Here is an 18,295-nt window from a genome sequence, read left to right as displayed (position 1 = left end):
TTTTTTTTTTTTAATTTTCTCTTACTCAACTAACTTTCTAAATTTGCTAGTTGCATTTGGGACATTTACTATTTTATTTATTTTCAAGTTATACAGTTAGCTATAGGATAGTGAGGGACAAAGAAAATTAATTGATGTTGTTGACTGACATTACCATGCTCTTCCTATGTTTGTTAATTTCCTTTGTCCCCCACCATCATATAGCTAATTATAATGTACCAAAAAAAGAAGGTGAATAGGTAAGCTAATGACAAAGAGGTAGTTGGGGCAAAGGAGTTTCTTTTGGGTGGAATGTATGTTTCTATGACCTTCAACACAACAAAATATAAAGCCTATGCCAAATATTTCATTTAGGTTAATACAATTTAAGTTTGAGGATACTCCATTTAAGTAAGGATTTTTAATCCTATTGAAAAGGGACTAGATCCAAGAATAGTTCTTTGCTAAGTCATTAGTCATTTAGAGCATTCCAAATGATATGACATTTATTACCCCAATCAAGGTATTAAAGTAAATTGACTCTGATATAGTAAAGTTTTCAAGTCTTGAAACTGTCAAAAGTAATATATGTTTTCCACTTTTGAAGGAAGGTGAAATAGTTTGTCTAATTCTTCTTTTGTTCATAAGGTATGATAGTGCAATGGTTGAATTAACTGTGGGAGTCAATAAGGTTCACAAAATCCTATGAACTTGAGATTAATGTAAAAAATGTTCCCATTAAAGAATTGATTGTTGATCTTATAGTAGATTACACAATTGACATGGTTATAGAAACTTTGATAAGAATGTGTACTATAGAAAAACGATTTGATATTATTAAGTATTATTATATGTATCTCAATAAGAGAGATTATACTATTAGTCATACAATTGAATCCAACCTTTCTGAAGCTTTAAATTATCAATCTAACAAGTATTTAATAGCCAATTACCAAAAAAGAAAAAGGTATTTTATACCTCTATGAGAATATATAAAGTCTATGATTGATAATAAAGTATGAGATTTCATGTAACAAACTGATAGTAATGCTATTGGACTAGAGCTTCACCAGAAGGATGTGAAAACTACCTTTTTGAACAAAATTCTCAACATTACTATCATAATAGATATAGTTGACACAAAATAGTCCCCAAAAGTTATAATCCTTCAACCAAAAGATTTGAGAAGATACCCCATGGCAAGCTAGATATTCAATATCCATAGTTAAGGTTGCTACTAACAATTACTTAATTTTTTTTCCCCAAAATATAGCCCCTCAGATCATTGATCTATATTGATTTAGTTATTAGTAATCATGATAATGAACAATCTTATGTCAATAAAAGATATATGTAATGTTTTGATTCGTTATTGATGATTATATTAACTAGATTCATGATTATAGTATAATCTTATCTTTGGACTATTTTATTTTCTTAAAATAGTGACTACTTAAAATTAAAATGTTAGTAGCCCAAGAGTCAAGAAATTGTTTTCACTTTCTTATAATAAAATAAAAATAATAAATATTATTCAAATGAGAAAATATTAGAAAATTTATTAATATGAGCTAACATTAATTACAATTTTGGTTTAGCAAATAAGATAATTAAATAGTCTAATAATAGTTTATAAATGGGTTTAAATGATCAATAAATATAAGTACAATATACTTAAATATTGTTATTTGGATAGACAATATTGGTGTGGGCCTTAAAATTTATTAGACCTTTGATAAGGTATCCGTTAACCTTATATATTGACTAAATCTCTTTTCTGAAACTAATATAGTATAGCTTTACCAATTAAAAGTTGGGTCAATAACACTATTCCCCACCCAAAGTATAGTGAAACCCTAAAGTGGCCCTTTCCAACTTTCAAAAATCCGAACACCCACCCATGTGCAAAATTTTGTTAAAAAACTCTGTTAAAGTTAAGGACAAAATCGTTAATTAACAAAAAAAATTTTAAAAACATAAAATTCATTATATTTTCCCCCCCAAGTTTTAAAACTAACAACTTCACTTTTGCCTAAAGTTTTCAAACTTTAAAAACTAGCACTCCCCCCTCCCCCCAAAACTTAGGATTTTCTTCCTCCTAACTCTGGCAAATGAAGACCTGTCTTTCTTTCTCCTAGCAAAACCTCTTCCTTCAATGACCTCAAACAATGTCTAGATTAAAAAAGTCTAAACGTCCTTTTTTTGGATTGAAAAATCTAGACATCTTTCATCTAGATTAAAAAAATCTAAACAAAGGAGTCCTTTGTTTGGATGACAAAGGCGTTGTCCAAACGAGTTGTCGTCCTAGATAATGATGACACCTTGATTGTCAGAGAAAGAAGCTTCATTAGGAGGAAGAAAAACCATCCATCATTCGTTGGAGATGGTGGTCGGGGTTGGGAGGAAAAAACCCTAAGTTTGGGGGGGGGGGGAGAATGCTACTTTTCAAAGTTTGAAAACTTTAGGTGGGGGTAAAGTTGTTAGTTTTTAAAACTTTGAAAGGAAATATAATAAATTTTATGTTTATTAAATTTTTTTATTAAATAACGGTTTTATCTTTAAATTTAACTAAGGTTTTATAACAAAATTTTATTTATAGGTGGGTGTTTAGGTTTTCGAAAGTTGGAGGGGGTTACTTTGGGGTTTCACTATACCTTGGGTGGAAAAAAGTCTTTTGACCTAAAAGTTATCATTTATGATGGTTTCGAGAATGGAAGATCAATTATTTTAATACATGACCCTTTCATTTGAAGGTTAACAAAGCTCATACATTTGTAATAGCTCCTGCATGATTCTTTTAACCATAATAAGCTCTTGTTTATTTTTATCCAAATATTAATAATAAAATATTAATTGTTTTACCTGGGATATGGTGATCCCTTAATGGGTCTTAGGTCATATTTATGTCAAGCCCACAAGTCAAACAACAAACCATCCACTATCACCATTTTCACTTCTCTTTTGTGTTGATTTTTCCTGCTAAAAACCATTGTTATCAATAGTATCATACAATACGATACAGAAAAAAAACGATATATATAATAAGATATATCAAATTAATTCGATATAATGGGCGTATCATATGATATAATATGTATCCTACAATACATAGTAAAACCGTTTTAAATACTGATTTTGGTTAGACCGATTGAACCGTTTGGACCGACCGGTTTGATCGGAATTCTAGTTGTATATAACAACCTAACAAAATTGTATTTAATTAACTTAAGGAACTCTTATGATAAAAGGTTGAGGGTTTATAGTCATCTAAACCTGTAATTTTAGATAGAATAAATTAGAAATAAACTTTATTATAATATATCATATTGAGATTTCTCAAATCTTAAACATTTATAAATAACCCGTGATTGTTCACTACTTGGGCTAACCCGGGGTCTTTTATAGTAATTTAATAGAGTGATAATCCTTACAATCTAAACTAGGTTGGATCGTGGTTCAAGTGTGAACCAGCGGTTCAACCACGGTCCAATCTGATTCTTAGCCTAAAACGGTTTGATCTTCTACAGTACTCATCTACAGTATCAGTTCACGGTCCGACCGGTTCGATCGGCCAGTCTAGTCTGGTTTGGTTTTTCAATCCTTGGTAATAGAGATGTATATGAGAAATTCTAAATTTTTAGGAGTGTTTATGATATTTTCTAAAATAATGATGTGTTAATTAGAATTTTTTATTATTTTATTTTTTAAAAGGTGTATTCTATGATAAGATCTATGATACAGAAAATTAAATTTTCGATACATGATTCAACTATCATTTTGAGAACATCAAAACAAAACTCATAATCATATCATTAAACTAACATTTTTCTTGGTCTACCTGTTTGATAGGTATCAATGGTACCAATTGAAGAACCAAAAAGAGTCTACTAGATTTTTTATACATGATTCAACTATCATATTTAGAACTAGTGAATACAACTATTGTTATATTTTTTTAATTACAGGTGTCGCATGTCATCAACCATTGAAGGAAATGGTTGATGACACTGTGAAAATGAAGGAGAGCATCAAAGTGAACACCAAGAAGAATAGTCATCGAAAATAAAGAATGCAGATGTGAGGCTGTAATTGCAATTTTTTGAAAGATAACAAGGGAAACTATAACGAGTAAAAAAATAAAACCTTAGCAAGGGGAAAAGTAAGTTTTCAAAACTAAGTTAGGGAAATTGGATAAAATTTTAATTTTTTAAATATTATTAGTTAAATGACATTTAGATTGTTATAACTAACGCATTTTTTTAACAGTAATAGTTGATAAGTAAGCATTTGGATTTTCAAATTTTAGAAAGTATGACTTTATCAATGGACTAAACCTTAGGTAGGAATAAGTCTTTTGACCTATTTTTAATCTTATTTTTTAGACTAATATACAAACGGGTTTAGGATGTTGAGGTGCCATGAGACAGTATTTAAGGGTATAGCCACAACCTTCAAAACTTTCACTTCAAAAGCATCCCTCGACATGTCTTCCTCTAACACCATAAGCACTCCCCAATCACTTACTGCTCCAGTACCACTTGCTTCTCCAACACCATACTTATGCTTCGTTCCATTTTTGACACCACCCTCATAACCAGCGTTACCAAAGACACCACCATTACTTCCATCATCCTTTCTACCAGGTTAGCCACGTCCTTATCTTTCGCTTCCTTAAATACCATAATTAGGATCTCCATCACCTAGGCATCACAGTATCTACCACGGTCTATGTTGCCTCTTTTGGGTTTACGAATGATGGGATTAGCAATTCTTTAATTATAACCGTGGAGTGCTCCAATGGTAGAACATAAACCTAATAATAAAAAGAAAAAAAATACCAACAACTTTGTGTTGAGGCCACAAGCAATAAATCTAATTATGCAAATTAATTAAGTTAATCAATCATAGAAAAAATCAATTGCATTCAGGAAAAAAAAAATCAACCATTATCAAAAACATAGGATTCACATGGAAAATCCTCCAACGTATAAGGAAAAAACCACTGGCCAAATTCTGAATTGAATCCACAATCAAGAAAAATTAGGTATTATCACTCTTAAGTTAATTATTAACTTGATATTAACAATAAAAAAATATCTAAATTATTTCCCTAGCCAAAATCTCATAATATTCTGTGATTATAGATCAATATAAGAAAAATAACCCTTCAAATAATTCTTGAAATAAATAACAATAATTTTGAAAATACCCAGTGATGAATCAAAGACCAAAGAAAAATCTGACATTTTCTTTCTTTGATTTATGTAGATAAAAAAAATAATTTCTTTGATATGTAATTATTGTTTCCTCTATATGTCACACCCAAAGGCTTAAAAGAGATATGAATATATCTCTTTATAATAAGGGTGTAACTGTAAAATTAGATTTATTATTTAATAATGTGGGTTGGACCTTCAAGGTTATTAGACCAATAATTTTCCCCTCTAACCCATGGGAAGAATGTTAGCTCCTCAACATGACTTGGAGCTTTGACCTGCCATCTTGGTGCAAAATTGGTTCTTGTCTTAGGTCATTACTTTAGTCAATATGTCAACTGGATTTTTATCAGTGTGAATCTTTTTCAATAAAATCTAGCAATTGTTTACCATTACATGAATCTAACGGTACCTCACACCAATATGTTTGGTGCAACTATGATATGTAGGATTCTTGCTCAAATCCAAAACATCTGGCTATCTTAGTTAACCACATACTCATTTTACTTAAAACTCAATTCATGAAGAAATCTTTTCAACCAAAACATCTCTTTACCTGTTTTAGTTGTGCAATAGACTTAGCTTCAATTATAGACATTGCAACACACTTTTGCAGTTTAGACTGTCATGACATAACTCCCCTACAAAAGTAAACGCTTATCATGAAATTGACTTTCTACTATCAAGGTTATTTTTCATATCTGTATCATTATACCTTTCTAAAATTAGTTTTTAGTCACCAAAACACAAGCTCACCTTAGAGCTACCTTTCAAGTGTCTAAAGATCCATTTCACAGCTCTCCAATGACCATTCCTTGGGTTAGAAAAATGCTAACTAAACAAACTACATGTGTGATACTCGTTTAGTGCAAACCATAGCATACATCAAGCTTGCAATTGTAGCAAAGTAAGGAATAACTGATGTTTGTTCCCTCTCTTTCTTAGTAAAAAGACAAAACTTCTTGCTAAGCTTAAAGTGATTAACGATTGGTGTGCTAATTGGTTTAGCACTTTTTATATTAAATTTGTCTGAAACTCGCTCAACACACTCCTTTCGTGATAACAACAAAGAATTCTTGGCTTTTCTATCATGACTAATTTGTGTGCCTAAAATTTGTCATGATTTGGCCTAAATCCTTCATGTTAAAGGAATTGAGCAACTTTATTTTCAAACCACCAATCACTTTAGCATCATGCCCTATATCAATTTGTAGAGAATTTGTCGCCTTCATGCAATGGAAAATTGATTAAAATTTTTAATAAAATAAACAATCCCACTGTAAAAATGCTTTTTGGATCGCCCTCACAAGATAATTAATTTATAAACATATTATTTACACTTATATGGTGTTTATTGAATAAACTTATGTGGTGGCTACTTTGACTTTCATTGATGGTGACAAGTTATAAAGTCACTCCCAAAACAAGGTATAGGCTTGAACCTTAGTATCCACATGGAGCACAAATGGAAATAGAGGTTGAAACCATGCTTGAAGGCTACTATAACTTGAGGATGGTTTGTGACATTTTGATGAAAGTCACGACAAAGGATATTTTCATCTAAAGTGGCTAGGGTTTTTATTTTAAACGCACATAACGTGCATCTCTTACTTTATATGAGAAAGATTATGCATATTTATATGCACATGCAAGGTGCACTCATGAATTTCATGTGAAATTCATGGGTGTGGTTTTATTTTATTTTAATCATGGACTAAACTTGGATTTATCTAAATGGATAAATTCAACTTTATACTTTCTTACATACAATTCTAATCATTTAGGATTATTTCACTTCAGTCCTTAAGTATCGTAAATACGCTTTCGGTTTAAAAACCTTTTTAAGACCCAAAACCCTCAATCTAAAATCCAAATCAGATTTGACTTGAAAATTTTGTATGCCTTCAGAGTTTGATAAACTCTTTTTGTGTGTAACTTATAAGCTCTCTACTAAGTCGATAATGATTGAATTCGTGTCAAGCTTTCGACCTAGCATCCTTCTAAACACAAACCAAGAGCGATCTCTAGCAAGACATCATGGCCACCTAAACAGTGGAATGTTAACATATGACTTCTTAACTTGTTAATGATACATTAATAGTATAATTTGATTCTTTCATCATACAATATCTCTTTGAGGTTGAGGTATAAATAAAGTGTCTCTCTTAAGGATCCTCGAATTATAAAGATTGACTTTTGTCAATGATAAAAAATATCAGATCAAGAATCAACTCAATCCTACTATGACCCATATATTTAATTGGTTGTTGTCATTTGTCAAAGGGCCCTAACTGAGATATCAATTTTTGTACTCGAGAGTGACAAATCCTCTATTGATCCATCACAACTTTTGTACGGATCTTGATATGGTCAATCACCACCTTTTGGTAATTCTTTAACTAGACTACATTGGGTTAATGTCAAACTATATTGATCATTGCACAAGACATTCTAATGATCTCAAGTTTAAGGATCACATGTACATTTGTTCACTAAAAGGATATATTTTATAGACACTAAAACAACTATCCATATGGAATACATAGTCTAGTGAACACATCTCCAATGTGCACTCATGTGTTATACTAAGTTATCAACGAACAACTTTGACACGTGAGAACTCTATCACTATTGCTCGTAAAGGTGACGGTACTATCAGAGTTATAGACTTTTTAAGAACAGTCACGTATTATGCATATAGTGTTCTCACAATCAGTTGTCATACATGATCTACTTGTCACAATTCAAGTATTCTTAGGACATTTGTCTAGGCACAAACATATGCTTTCATGGACAAAGAATGCCACAAGAATTTACAAATATAACCTTTATTAATGAATTTGTATCGTCATGGGGATTGACTCTAAGACACCAACCCCAACACATCATATCATTTACATAAAGCAAAGGGAATAGTTTGAAATACACACAATGATTTGCCTCAATATGAGTATACCTATGACTTGCCATGAAAGAGTCAAACTTCTTGTACTATTGACTAAAATCTTGTTTCAGGCCATACAAGCTGGTAAGTGCTGTCGTCGACACCCAAATTAAAATTTTAAATTCCTGCAACAAAAATATAATGAAGCAAAGTAGGGATCATTCCCTCGAAGAGTTCTAATTAGTACGTCATCACAAATAACTTAAAACAAGGAAAGAATGAGGGTTTTGAATTGAATGTGAATTATAATTAAAAACAGTAAATAAAATTTAGCAAAATAATCTAAAATAAATATTTAATTGAACAAACCTTGGTCTACAATCACCTCCACCATTAAATTGTGATTGCTCATCGACACCAAAAAATATTAAATTAATTATTCAAATATGCGTTGTGGTATTAATTATCTGTCCTTCCTTATAATTAGTTAATCAAAAATATGTATTTTAGTTAACCCTTATTGATTAATAATTGAGATATGATCTCAAATTTAATTAAACAACAACTTTAAGAATTAGAAAGACCAACGAAATAAGACAACACAAGCGTACGACATTGCATTTAATATAGTTGATTATTTTTCTAGGATTTACAATTTTTAACGCAACAAACAATAAATCCCAATTGTCATTTCGATTAGATGAATTGAATAATTATGGATTCAACACTTAAACTAGCAATAGATTATATTAATTAATAAACTAATCGTGCACCTTAGCAATCAACCAACATAATCATAAAAAATAATTTAGAAAGATAATCAATACTTGAATAATTAAAAGATGCATTAAAAAACAAAAATCTCACAACTTGTAGTTCATGGTTTTAGATTCCTTCAACCAAGAGAAAAAATTCAACCACTGTAAACCATATTTAGCTCTTTAATCCTCCAATTACAATGATGAATGCTCAACAAAATAAAAATAAAAATATTTATTTTCTCCCCCACTCAGATCCAAAGATAGAAGTCAATAATAATCCCTTAATCCAGCCAAGTAAATGTGATATATATCTTCCCAAAAAGAAAGGAAAAGATATACATTTTGATATATATCCTTCCCAAAAAAAAAAAAACTTCTCTTATCTATCTAAAATAATCCCCTTTTTCAGCTAATAATTATCCTTCTTCTAAAAAGTAAATCTTTGACTTTTTGAAATATCTCAACTGATCTGGACGCTTAAATTTAAATTTTGAATTATGCTCTTGTCATTTCACGTGTTTACCCTTAGCTAGCATCACAAATTTTGTTAACTGGTAAGCATGCTTCAATTTAGTCTTTTTGGCCCAAACTGCACTCCAAAAATGTTTAAAGCTTCATAAGTGTAAAAAGATAAATAATTACATTAGATTGAATTAAATTTTCACACAACATAAGGGAATTAGAAATTAAAATAACGACAATTAACAACGCTATCACAAGCTTTTCTTCAACATGTAAACTATATGTTCCTTTCTTTTAACTTTAAAACCTTCTGGGTACTCCATGTAGATTTTTTCTTCTAAATCATGATAAAGGAAGACAACTTTCACATCTAATAGCTGCTTAAGCTCAAGATCAAGACTACCTGTAAAAACCAAGAATCACATGAATAAAACTCATCTTCACAACAAAGGAAAAAGTCTCACCAAAGTCAATAATCATCTTCTTATTAAAACCCTTTACCACTAGACGAGTTTTAGACTTGAAAACTCTATCATAATCTTTTTTCAGCTTGAACACCCATTTATTCTTCAAGGCCTTCTTACACTTAGAAAGTTCAACCAACTCATAAGTATTATTTTTCTTCATAGAATTCATCTCTTCTTGTATTGTTTTCATCTATTGAACTTTTTCCTTATGACTCTAAATTTCCTAGAAGCTTTCTATCTCCCCCTCTTTAACAAGAGTGATGTACTAAGAATTAGGATATTTAGTGGATGGAATATGCCCTTGAGGAGGTCTTCTTAGCTCAAGTTGTGCAACTGAAGGTAGAAAAGGTTGTTCCCCTTACTTAATACCTTCCATTTGTGCATCATCCACATCAAATACTTCGAGCTTATTATCTAGCCCAAATTCTTCATTTAATTCTCTTTATGTGGCATGTTTGATTGAAAGTGATACTAGTGAAAGATCAATGAAATTGTCGGTGCTTGGCTTCTTAGTTTTCTCTAACTCTAGTGGTATCTCATGTTCATGAGACATTACATTTCTAGATCTGACATTCTTTTTTACTTTGGATCCCATAATTTGTACCCAAACTTTGCATCTCCATAACCTAAAAATATACAAGTGGCCTTATCATCAAACTTCTGTTTTTGTTCTTTAGGTATATGCATGAAGTCTTTACAACCAAAAACTTCAAGTGAAAATAATTGACATCTTTCCTAGTCCATACTTTCTCAAGAATATCATTCTTTAAAGGAATTAATGGAGATCTGTTTATTACGTAATAGGCAGTGTAAAGTACTTCTCCCTAAAATGGCTTAGGCCGATTTGTCATCTTGAGCAAATATTTTACTTTCTCAATGATGGTTCTGTTTATTCCCTCAGTCACACCATTATGCTGTTGGGTGTAATGAATTGTCTTCTCATGTTTGATGTTATGCTTCGAACAATAGTTTTTAAACACCTTCAATGTGTATTCACCTCCATTGTCAGTACGAAGACACTTTAAGGATTTGCCCATCTTCCTTTCTACCATGACATGAAACTTCTTGAAATACTCAAAAAATTGGTCTTTTCTTTTCGAAACAAACACTTGCACTTTTCATGAAACATCATCAATAAAAGTCACAAAATATCTACTACCACTTATACTCTTTGTCTAAATGAGACTACATACATTAAAATAAACTAAATCAAACACATTTTCTTTTCTTTTAGAGGTACTACTAAAAAACACTCTATGTTTGCTTGCCAAAAAAACAAATATCACAAGGGTAAATTCATACATTTGGCAAAGGGAATGAGAAACTTCTTTATCAACACTTACAACCTTTCCTCACCGATATGAGCCAATCTTTTAAGTCACATGCTTGGTGAAGCATCATCTTAAGTTGCATTCAATTCATCATTCAGGTCATCATTAAACAACTTCAATTAAGTCTTGTAAAATCCATGATAAGCCTTGCCTTTAGCCACCACTATATAATACAAAAAAACTGGCATTAGCAAGAGGAAAATAATGAGTAGATACATATCCAGTTGTTATAAGTACTATTTTCATGATTTTAATGACTAATTGTTATACTCTCATTAAAACTAAATAAATTTATAACTTTAGCAATGGAAAAATGGTTGTCAAAATTTTATTTCTCATCTATAAAAATTTTTAACAATAGAAAAGATCTCACCATCATTTATCGTTATAGCTTTATTCTTTAAAAGTAATAATGATAGGAATACTTTTAACAAGTAAAGCTACAACAAATAACGATGGGAAATAAACTTTTAATAACCAATTTCCCCTCATTATAGTCATAAATTTATTTATTTTTAGAGAGAGTATAAATAATCAGTTGTTAAAATCATGAAAATAGCACTTATAACGATTGAATATTTATCCTCTTCTTATTTTCCTCTCACTAATGCAAGTTTTTTTTTTTTTTTTAGTAGTGATAGAACACTTCATGAGCATCCACTTTTGATCACTAATAATGTTATGATAGCCTTCTATATCCAAGGAATAAACAGATAACAAACTCAAATGCAAACCTTATACATGTCACATTTTTTAGAGTCAATGTGTAACCCAACTCAGTCTATACACACACCTCACCTTGTAATACCCTCGGATATGTTTCAGGGGCAATTACGTCTTTTGATCATGTTTGAAAATATTTTCAATTTTAAATATAGATATATATAGTAACATGTATGGGGGTGTTTATATAAATATAAATATAAATATAAATATATATATATATATAAATACAAAAAGAAAAAGAAAAAAAAAAAGAGATAAAGAGAAAAGGGATAAAGATTGCATATAAATGGAGAGAAAGTAAAAAAGGGCAACTCATACCCTTTTTTCCATCATTTCCCATCCATATTGCAGCAACCACCATTCTTCAAGCTTTTTCTTTGTTTTCTTGAAGAAAAAGAAAAGATTTGAAGGAGTTTGGAAGACAAGAAAGAAAAGAAAAGAAAATGAAGCACTTGAAAGCTTTGGTAACCAAAGATCTCCTTCCTTTCCCTTTTATCTATGTTTATATGCATGTTATGTGAATATGTTAGTGTGTTTTGGTATTGATTTAAAGTGGTCTTGGTGATAACGGAAGCAAAACAAAGAGAAGGAAGTCAACTTGCAAAGATTTGGTTTGAAACAAGATAAGGGGAATCATCCTTGATATGTTATATGTTTTAGGCTTTTGGTTCCTTGGATCTATGTTATAAATGATGATTTTGAAGTTGAGAAATGTTGTTTTGCCATTTGGGTTGTCTATGTGTGTGATTTTGTTCATGGCAGAAAGTTGTATAATATTTACAATTTTTGCCACTGAGTTCGTCTCATATTTTGACTACCTTATCTGATGAATTATGAGTGCTATTATATCTTGTTGGAAAGCTATTTGAATCCTCTTTCCAATGATATATAGCTTGTATGAATTAGAGATCATTTGGACTATTAAATATTGTATGAACCAAAAGGACTGTTTTACCAAATAAACAAAGGAGGCAGTTTTGCTACTGATTTCATCTCACATTTTGACTATCTTATCTAAGGATTTATGAGTGCTATTATATCTTGTTGGAAAGCTCTTTGAATCATGTTTCCTATAATATATAACTTGTATGAATTAGAGATCATTTGGATTATTAAATATTATATGAACCACAAGGACTGTTTTACCAAATAAACAGAGGAGGCAGTTTTTGCCACTGATTTTATCTCACGTTTTGACTGTCTTATCTATTGAATTATGAGTGCTATTATAGTTTGTTGAAAAGATCTTTGAATTTCTTTTCAAAAATATATAGCTTGTATAAATTAGAAATCGTTTGGGCTATTAAATTGTATGAAAAAGAAGGTTGCCCTGCTAAATGACTGTTTTGTAAACAGTATTTCGTAGTTTTGGGCAAGAAAGAAAGAAAGAAAAAGAGGAGAAAAAAAGAAAGGAAGAAGAAAGGAAAGGAAAGGAAAGGAAAGAAAAGAAGAAAAGAAAAAGAAAGAAAAGCAAGAAAAGGAATTTAGGGCTCAAAATTTAGGGGTCATTATAAGAGTAATGTCTGGTGAGTTATGAATAAATTTAGATAGAAGCAAAATTAGTAAGATATAAGACCCGCATGCATGCTATAAACTATGAGGGGGCACTTTACACTACACCGTCTACAGTAGGGCACATTCGTAGTAGGATACGTCCGTAGTAAGACATAGACCTTTAGTAGGGTCCACTTACAGTAGAACATGCTGGCAGCAGAGCTCAATTCAGATTCAGAAATAGTGTAGTGAAAGAAAGAAAAAGAGCTCGAGCTTAGAAAAGTGTCAAATCCCTATAGTTAGCTTCCATAGAGTATCAAATAGACACCATATGAGACAAAGTATGACCCAAATAGTAAAAAATGAACTAGATTACGCCTTCAATCTCTTATAGAGATTAGGATATAAGGTTGAGTCCCGAAAGTGAGTTAGAACAGGAAACAAGATAGTTTACTTGATTCTTTCCCCTTACTGAGTGTTCTTATTACTCACTTCCTTTTCTTTCCTGATTGCAGGTACAGGTGATCGAGGTAGCTGCGAGGCAGGGCCAGGTCAGCGTAGGTAGATCCGACTGGAGCAGGTTATCTCTGGTTTATATTACATGCATACAGTGGCATGTTCTTGTCGACTTTTGACTTTTTGAGATTATGGTATAATTGCATATGATTACTCCCTGTTTTCAGAGGCTTTTAGATGAGTTTTCATATGAGTATATACATTTTTTGTTCGCTTCCAGATTTTCAATTTTCTTGGAATACTTCCTAAACACTTTTAATGATGCGTTTATTTTAAAGTATTTTAAAAAGAAAAAAAAGAAGTAGACCCTCCAAATATTAATTCGTAACATTTCTCCTTCGGTGGGTAATACTTCTAGGGAGGGATGTTATACACCTACTCTCACTATATCTGTTTAACTAGTATTACTCATCTTTACTCTACCAATTTTTCCTAGTTTGTACATGGAAAAAATATCTCTCTTGGGTATGGCATGGTAATAATCTCCTAAGTTAACAATTTATTCAATGTCAACATTAAATTCAATGACAAGATTGCACTGTTCCTCAAAAGAAATTCCTATTAGTTTTTTATATTCATCAGATATAATAGCAATTGTACTCTATTCATCTACCTTTTTCTGATTCTTCTTATCCTTTCATTCTTTCTTGAATGTCTTACAATTTCTCTTGATATGCCCATCTTTGCCACAATGATAGCAAGTGAATTTGTCTCTCGAATGTGACCTACCTCGGGATTTGCCATGCCCTTTAAGACCTTTACTTTTACTTTTACGCCTATTCTCTATGACAAAAGCCTATAAAATAATTATACCCATATCTTTACATCTAGTCTCCTTAGTATGCATGTTATACTTTACCATATGCAAAATTACTACACCATTTGGAGTAGAGTTACTAAGAGACATTGCCAATGTCTACCAATGATTTGGTAAAAAGCTCAAGAGAAGTAGAACCTATAACTTATCATCTAAATGAATCTTCATGTTTCCCAATTAGCTCACCAAATCTTGAAAATCACTCAAGTGATTTACAATAGATTGCCTATCTTTAAACTTCAAATTCACTTGTTTTCTAATCACAAAGGCTTTACTTTGAGCATTCTTCCTCTCAAACATATCTTCTAATTTCTTCCACAAAACATGTGTGTCAACTTCTTGTCTAATATATGGGTAAACAATGAACTCTACTCATTGTCAAATATTTCTTGTAACCTTCCTTTCTAGCTTTTCTCAATCATCTTCAGATATTCTAACTGGCTTGACAGATCCTAATTTAACAAGATCAAATAAATCTTTGTGGTGAAGCAAATCCTCCATCATTAACTTCTAAATAGAATAATTAGTAGCTAACAATTTAACCATGGAACATGATGAAGTTGAACTTTCCATCTTAATTCACACAATTAATCACATGTCCAATTAACCTAGACTCTAATACCACTTGTTAAGGTCATAAGCAATAAATCTTATTGTACAAATTAATTAAGTCAATCAATTACAAAAAATATTAATTATTTGTGAGAAATAAAATAAATCAATCATAAATAAGAACACAAGATTTATATGAAAAACCCTTTAATATAAAGGGAAAAAACTATGGGTCAAATTCGAATTAAATCGACTTTCAAGAAAAATCAGATAGTATTACTCTCAAACTAATCATGAACTTGAGATCGGTACTAAAAAAATATCTAAATTATTTTCTTAGTCAAACCTCACAATATTCTACGGTTATGGATCAGTACTGGAGAAATACTATAATCTATCACTGTCCCTCCACTCTCGTGTGGTTTTGCTGTTCTTCACATAATTTAACTAAAGCTCGTACAATAGATTTCTCTAAATTTTGACTTTAGATCAGTAAGTGCTATCTTTTCGTTTGCCTTTCGTTCCTATGCGTCATTTATTATCCGTTGAAACTTAGTTTTTTTCAACTCTGAATATTTTTGGAGATGGAATATTTCAATATTATAAATGATCATCATGTCTAAACACTGGCTGATTCCTCAAGCTCAATCAGAGCCGCTGCTTCATTTGATCTTTAATGTAAGTCTAACACCATTACTTGTCCTATTAGATACCATCAAGTTCGTTCGTGTAAAACCGATTAAGTTTTATACTCTCTTAACCTCCTGATTAATGTACGTAAAAAGAAATAGTTGAATAAACAGTGACACTCCATCTATTTATCTTTGTTTTCCAGATAAAAACCCAAAACTCATTAACATATAAGCACATAGTAATAGACGACAAATACCCTATAGTTTTTTTATTAGAGAATTAGACTGTCCCAGATAAATATTTCTTCGACTCAACTATCCTATCCAACTCTTCGTTGACTTCTGAACAACAACGTCGTTTTCTTCTTGGAGGCTTAGAATTCTGACATTTCCAGGCCGCGAAGGATTAAAGCAATGTTTGGGCACGATAAATGAAATGCACTGCACAAATGATATTTTAGTCGTAAATTTGCTTAATTGTTTACGTAAATATTAAATGCAAAAAGATTGACTGTTGATTAAATTGTGGGTGATTTCGCTTAATTTACAAACTCAATTAAGGATCACAGAATGCATGCATATAACTACCAAGCAGTAGGCTTATGCAAAGGACGTCATCTACTTAAATTAGCAACTATACATACAATTTTATTTAGATGTGTTATAATCTATACTTCTTTAAATTAAAACGTTTCAACATCTTGCGTATGGTTGGCATTTTTCGTAGACCTTACTAAAATGATTGAGAGGAAGAAGATTTCACATACTTAACTTCATTCAAATTAACATTCATATTTATGTAAATACATATATAACTTCTTGCGCCACATGCACGATCATACCCCTTTTTATTACCCCAATTCAACCTTATTTTTCATACTATTGAAAAAACATACGCTTTGGCTTAAGGTTTTGTGGAAGTATAACAAGGATAAGGTATCCTCGACTTTAAGGGGCATGGCCACCACCATAGCCGCCACCTTGACCACTTCCACCGCCTGCCCCATAGCCACCTCCGTGTGCACCTCCTGCACCATACCCACCACCACCTCCCCCACCAGAGCCACCGCCACCACCACCCCCAGCACCTCCTGCTCCTCCACCATAACCCCCTCCTTGTCCTCCACCACTTCCATAACCCCCACCACCAGAACCACCTCCTCCTCCACCACTCCCACCACCTCCTCCTCCTCCAGCGCCACCTGCACCACCACCACCATACCCACCTCCTGATCCTTTTCCTGAACCACCTCCATATCCAGAGCCACCAGCACCACCTCCACCAGCACCTCCACCACCACCACTTCCACCACCCCCTCCACCACCATTTCCTCCACCACTACCATATCCAGCTCCACCACCTTCACCAGCCCCGCCTCCATATCCACCAGCTCCCCCACCAGCACCGCTGCCTCCGCCACCACCATGACCAGCTGCGCCTCCATACCCACTACCTTCTCCAGAACCAGCACCACCACCTTCTCCAGAACCAGCACCACCACCTTCTCCTATATTTCCATATCCACCACCACCTCCTGAGCCGCCTCCACCACCATATCCCCCACCAACACCAGCGCCAATATGAGCTCCAACGCCAAGTTCAGCAACATGGCCATTTGTCAGAGAGTGAGTAACCTCTTCTTCACGAGAGAGGAGGACTCTGGTAGCAGAAGATATACCTAGACCTAATAACACAAAGAAAACGAAAGTAGCAATCCTGAGAGTAGCCATGGGAATGTGTTTATGCTTTGATTTGCATGAAAAGATGGGTATTTATAGGAAAAGGAATTGTGGTCCAAAAGCGCGTTCCACAGTAGACTAAGCAGTAAATTGAAAAGAGAAATTTTGGTTACCCCACAAAGTGGTCGAGTGGAAAAACTCACAGGATCTAAACACTCGTACCAGCGGACTCCCTAGTGTGCTTCGCTGTCCACCAATATTTGATTATGCACGTAGAGTTTTGAGGCCTGTGTTTTTTTATCCACTAACGAATGTTTGATGGATGGATATCCCACTCAGTTGTAATCTTTCTCACATTAATATGACTAAATGTGATCACAATTTAATATTAATTTTGAGCAACTTGTTCCTGCATTCAGATATATTAATAACTTGAATGGGAGGACAGAATGATATTGCTTATTGGCAGTTTGATGTGGAAAGAAATTGTGTACGTATGTTCAAGCGAAATATAAGGCGACTGGTGAATTAATTAGAAACTAATAAAAAAAACTTAACTTTACATGCATGGTCTCTGTTGCATGCGAAAAGGGCATAGCTGAATATCACTTGAACTGTTGGCTGTTTAACGTAAACATAAATCAATCGAAATGAAAAGACTGTTAATCTTTAAGGAAAAATAATGCTCGATCATGATGTTAATTGATGATGAATCTTATCCCGCTGGCCACTAGGATAGATTAGATGATAAAACAACAATGATAAGCCACTATCTTCA

At 32.4% G+C, this 18,295-nt stretch overlaps 1 protein-coding gene across 1 annotated transcript; it reads right to left on the bottom strand.

Moving 5' to 3' along the window:
* Positions 1-16,594: 16,594 nt before the first annotated feature.
* Positions 16,595-17,579, bottom strand: LOC123223121 (glycine-rich protein DOT1-like). Its single transcript, XM_044646204.1, has one exon. It carries the CDS (start codon positions 17,566-17,568, stop codon positions 16,786-16,788), a length of 783 nt encoding a protein of 260 aa, XP_044502139.1. The 5' UTR covers positions 17,569-17,579; the 3' UTR covers positions 16,595-16,785.
* Between the last annotated feature and the right edge of the window lie 716 nt (positions 17,580-18,295).

The sequence above is a fragment of the Mangifera indica genome, chromosome 8 (genome assembly GCF_011075055.1).
Source record: "Mangifera indica cultivar Alphonso chromosome 8, CATAS_Mindica_2.1, whole genome shotgun sequence".
NCBI lineage: Eukaryota > Viridiplantae > Streptophyta > Magnoliopsida > Sapindales > Anacardiaceae > Mangifera > Mangifera indica.
The sequence above is the reverse complement of the archived record's forward strand: the minus strand, read 5'-3'. Positions and strand labels throughout refer to the sequence as shown.

Excerpts from the sequence above, each read along its gene's own strand:
- LOC123223121 (XM_044646204.1), bottom strand. The coding sequence starts at position 17,568 with ATGGCTACTCTCAGGATTGCTACTTTCGTTTTCTTTGTGTTATTAGGT.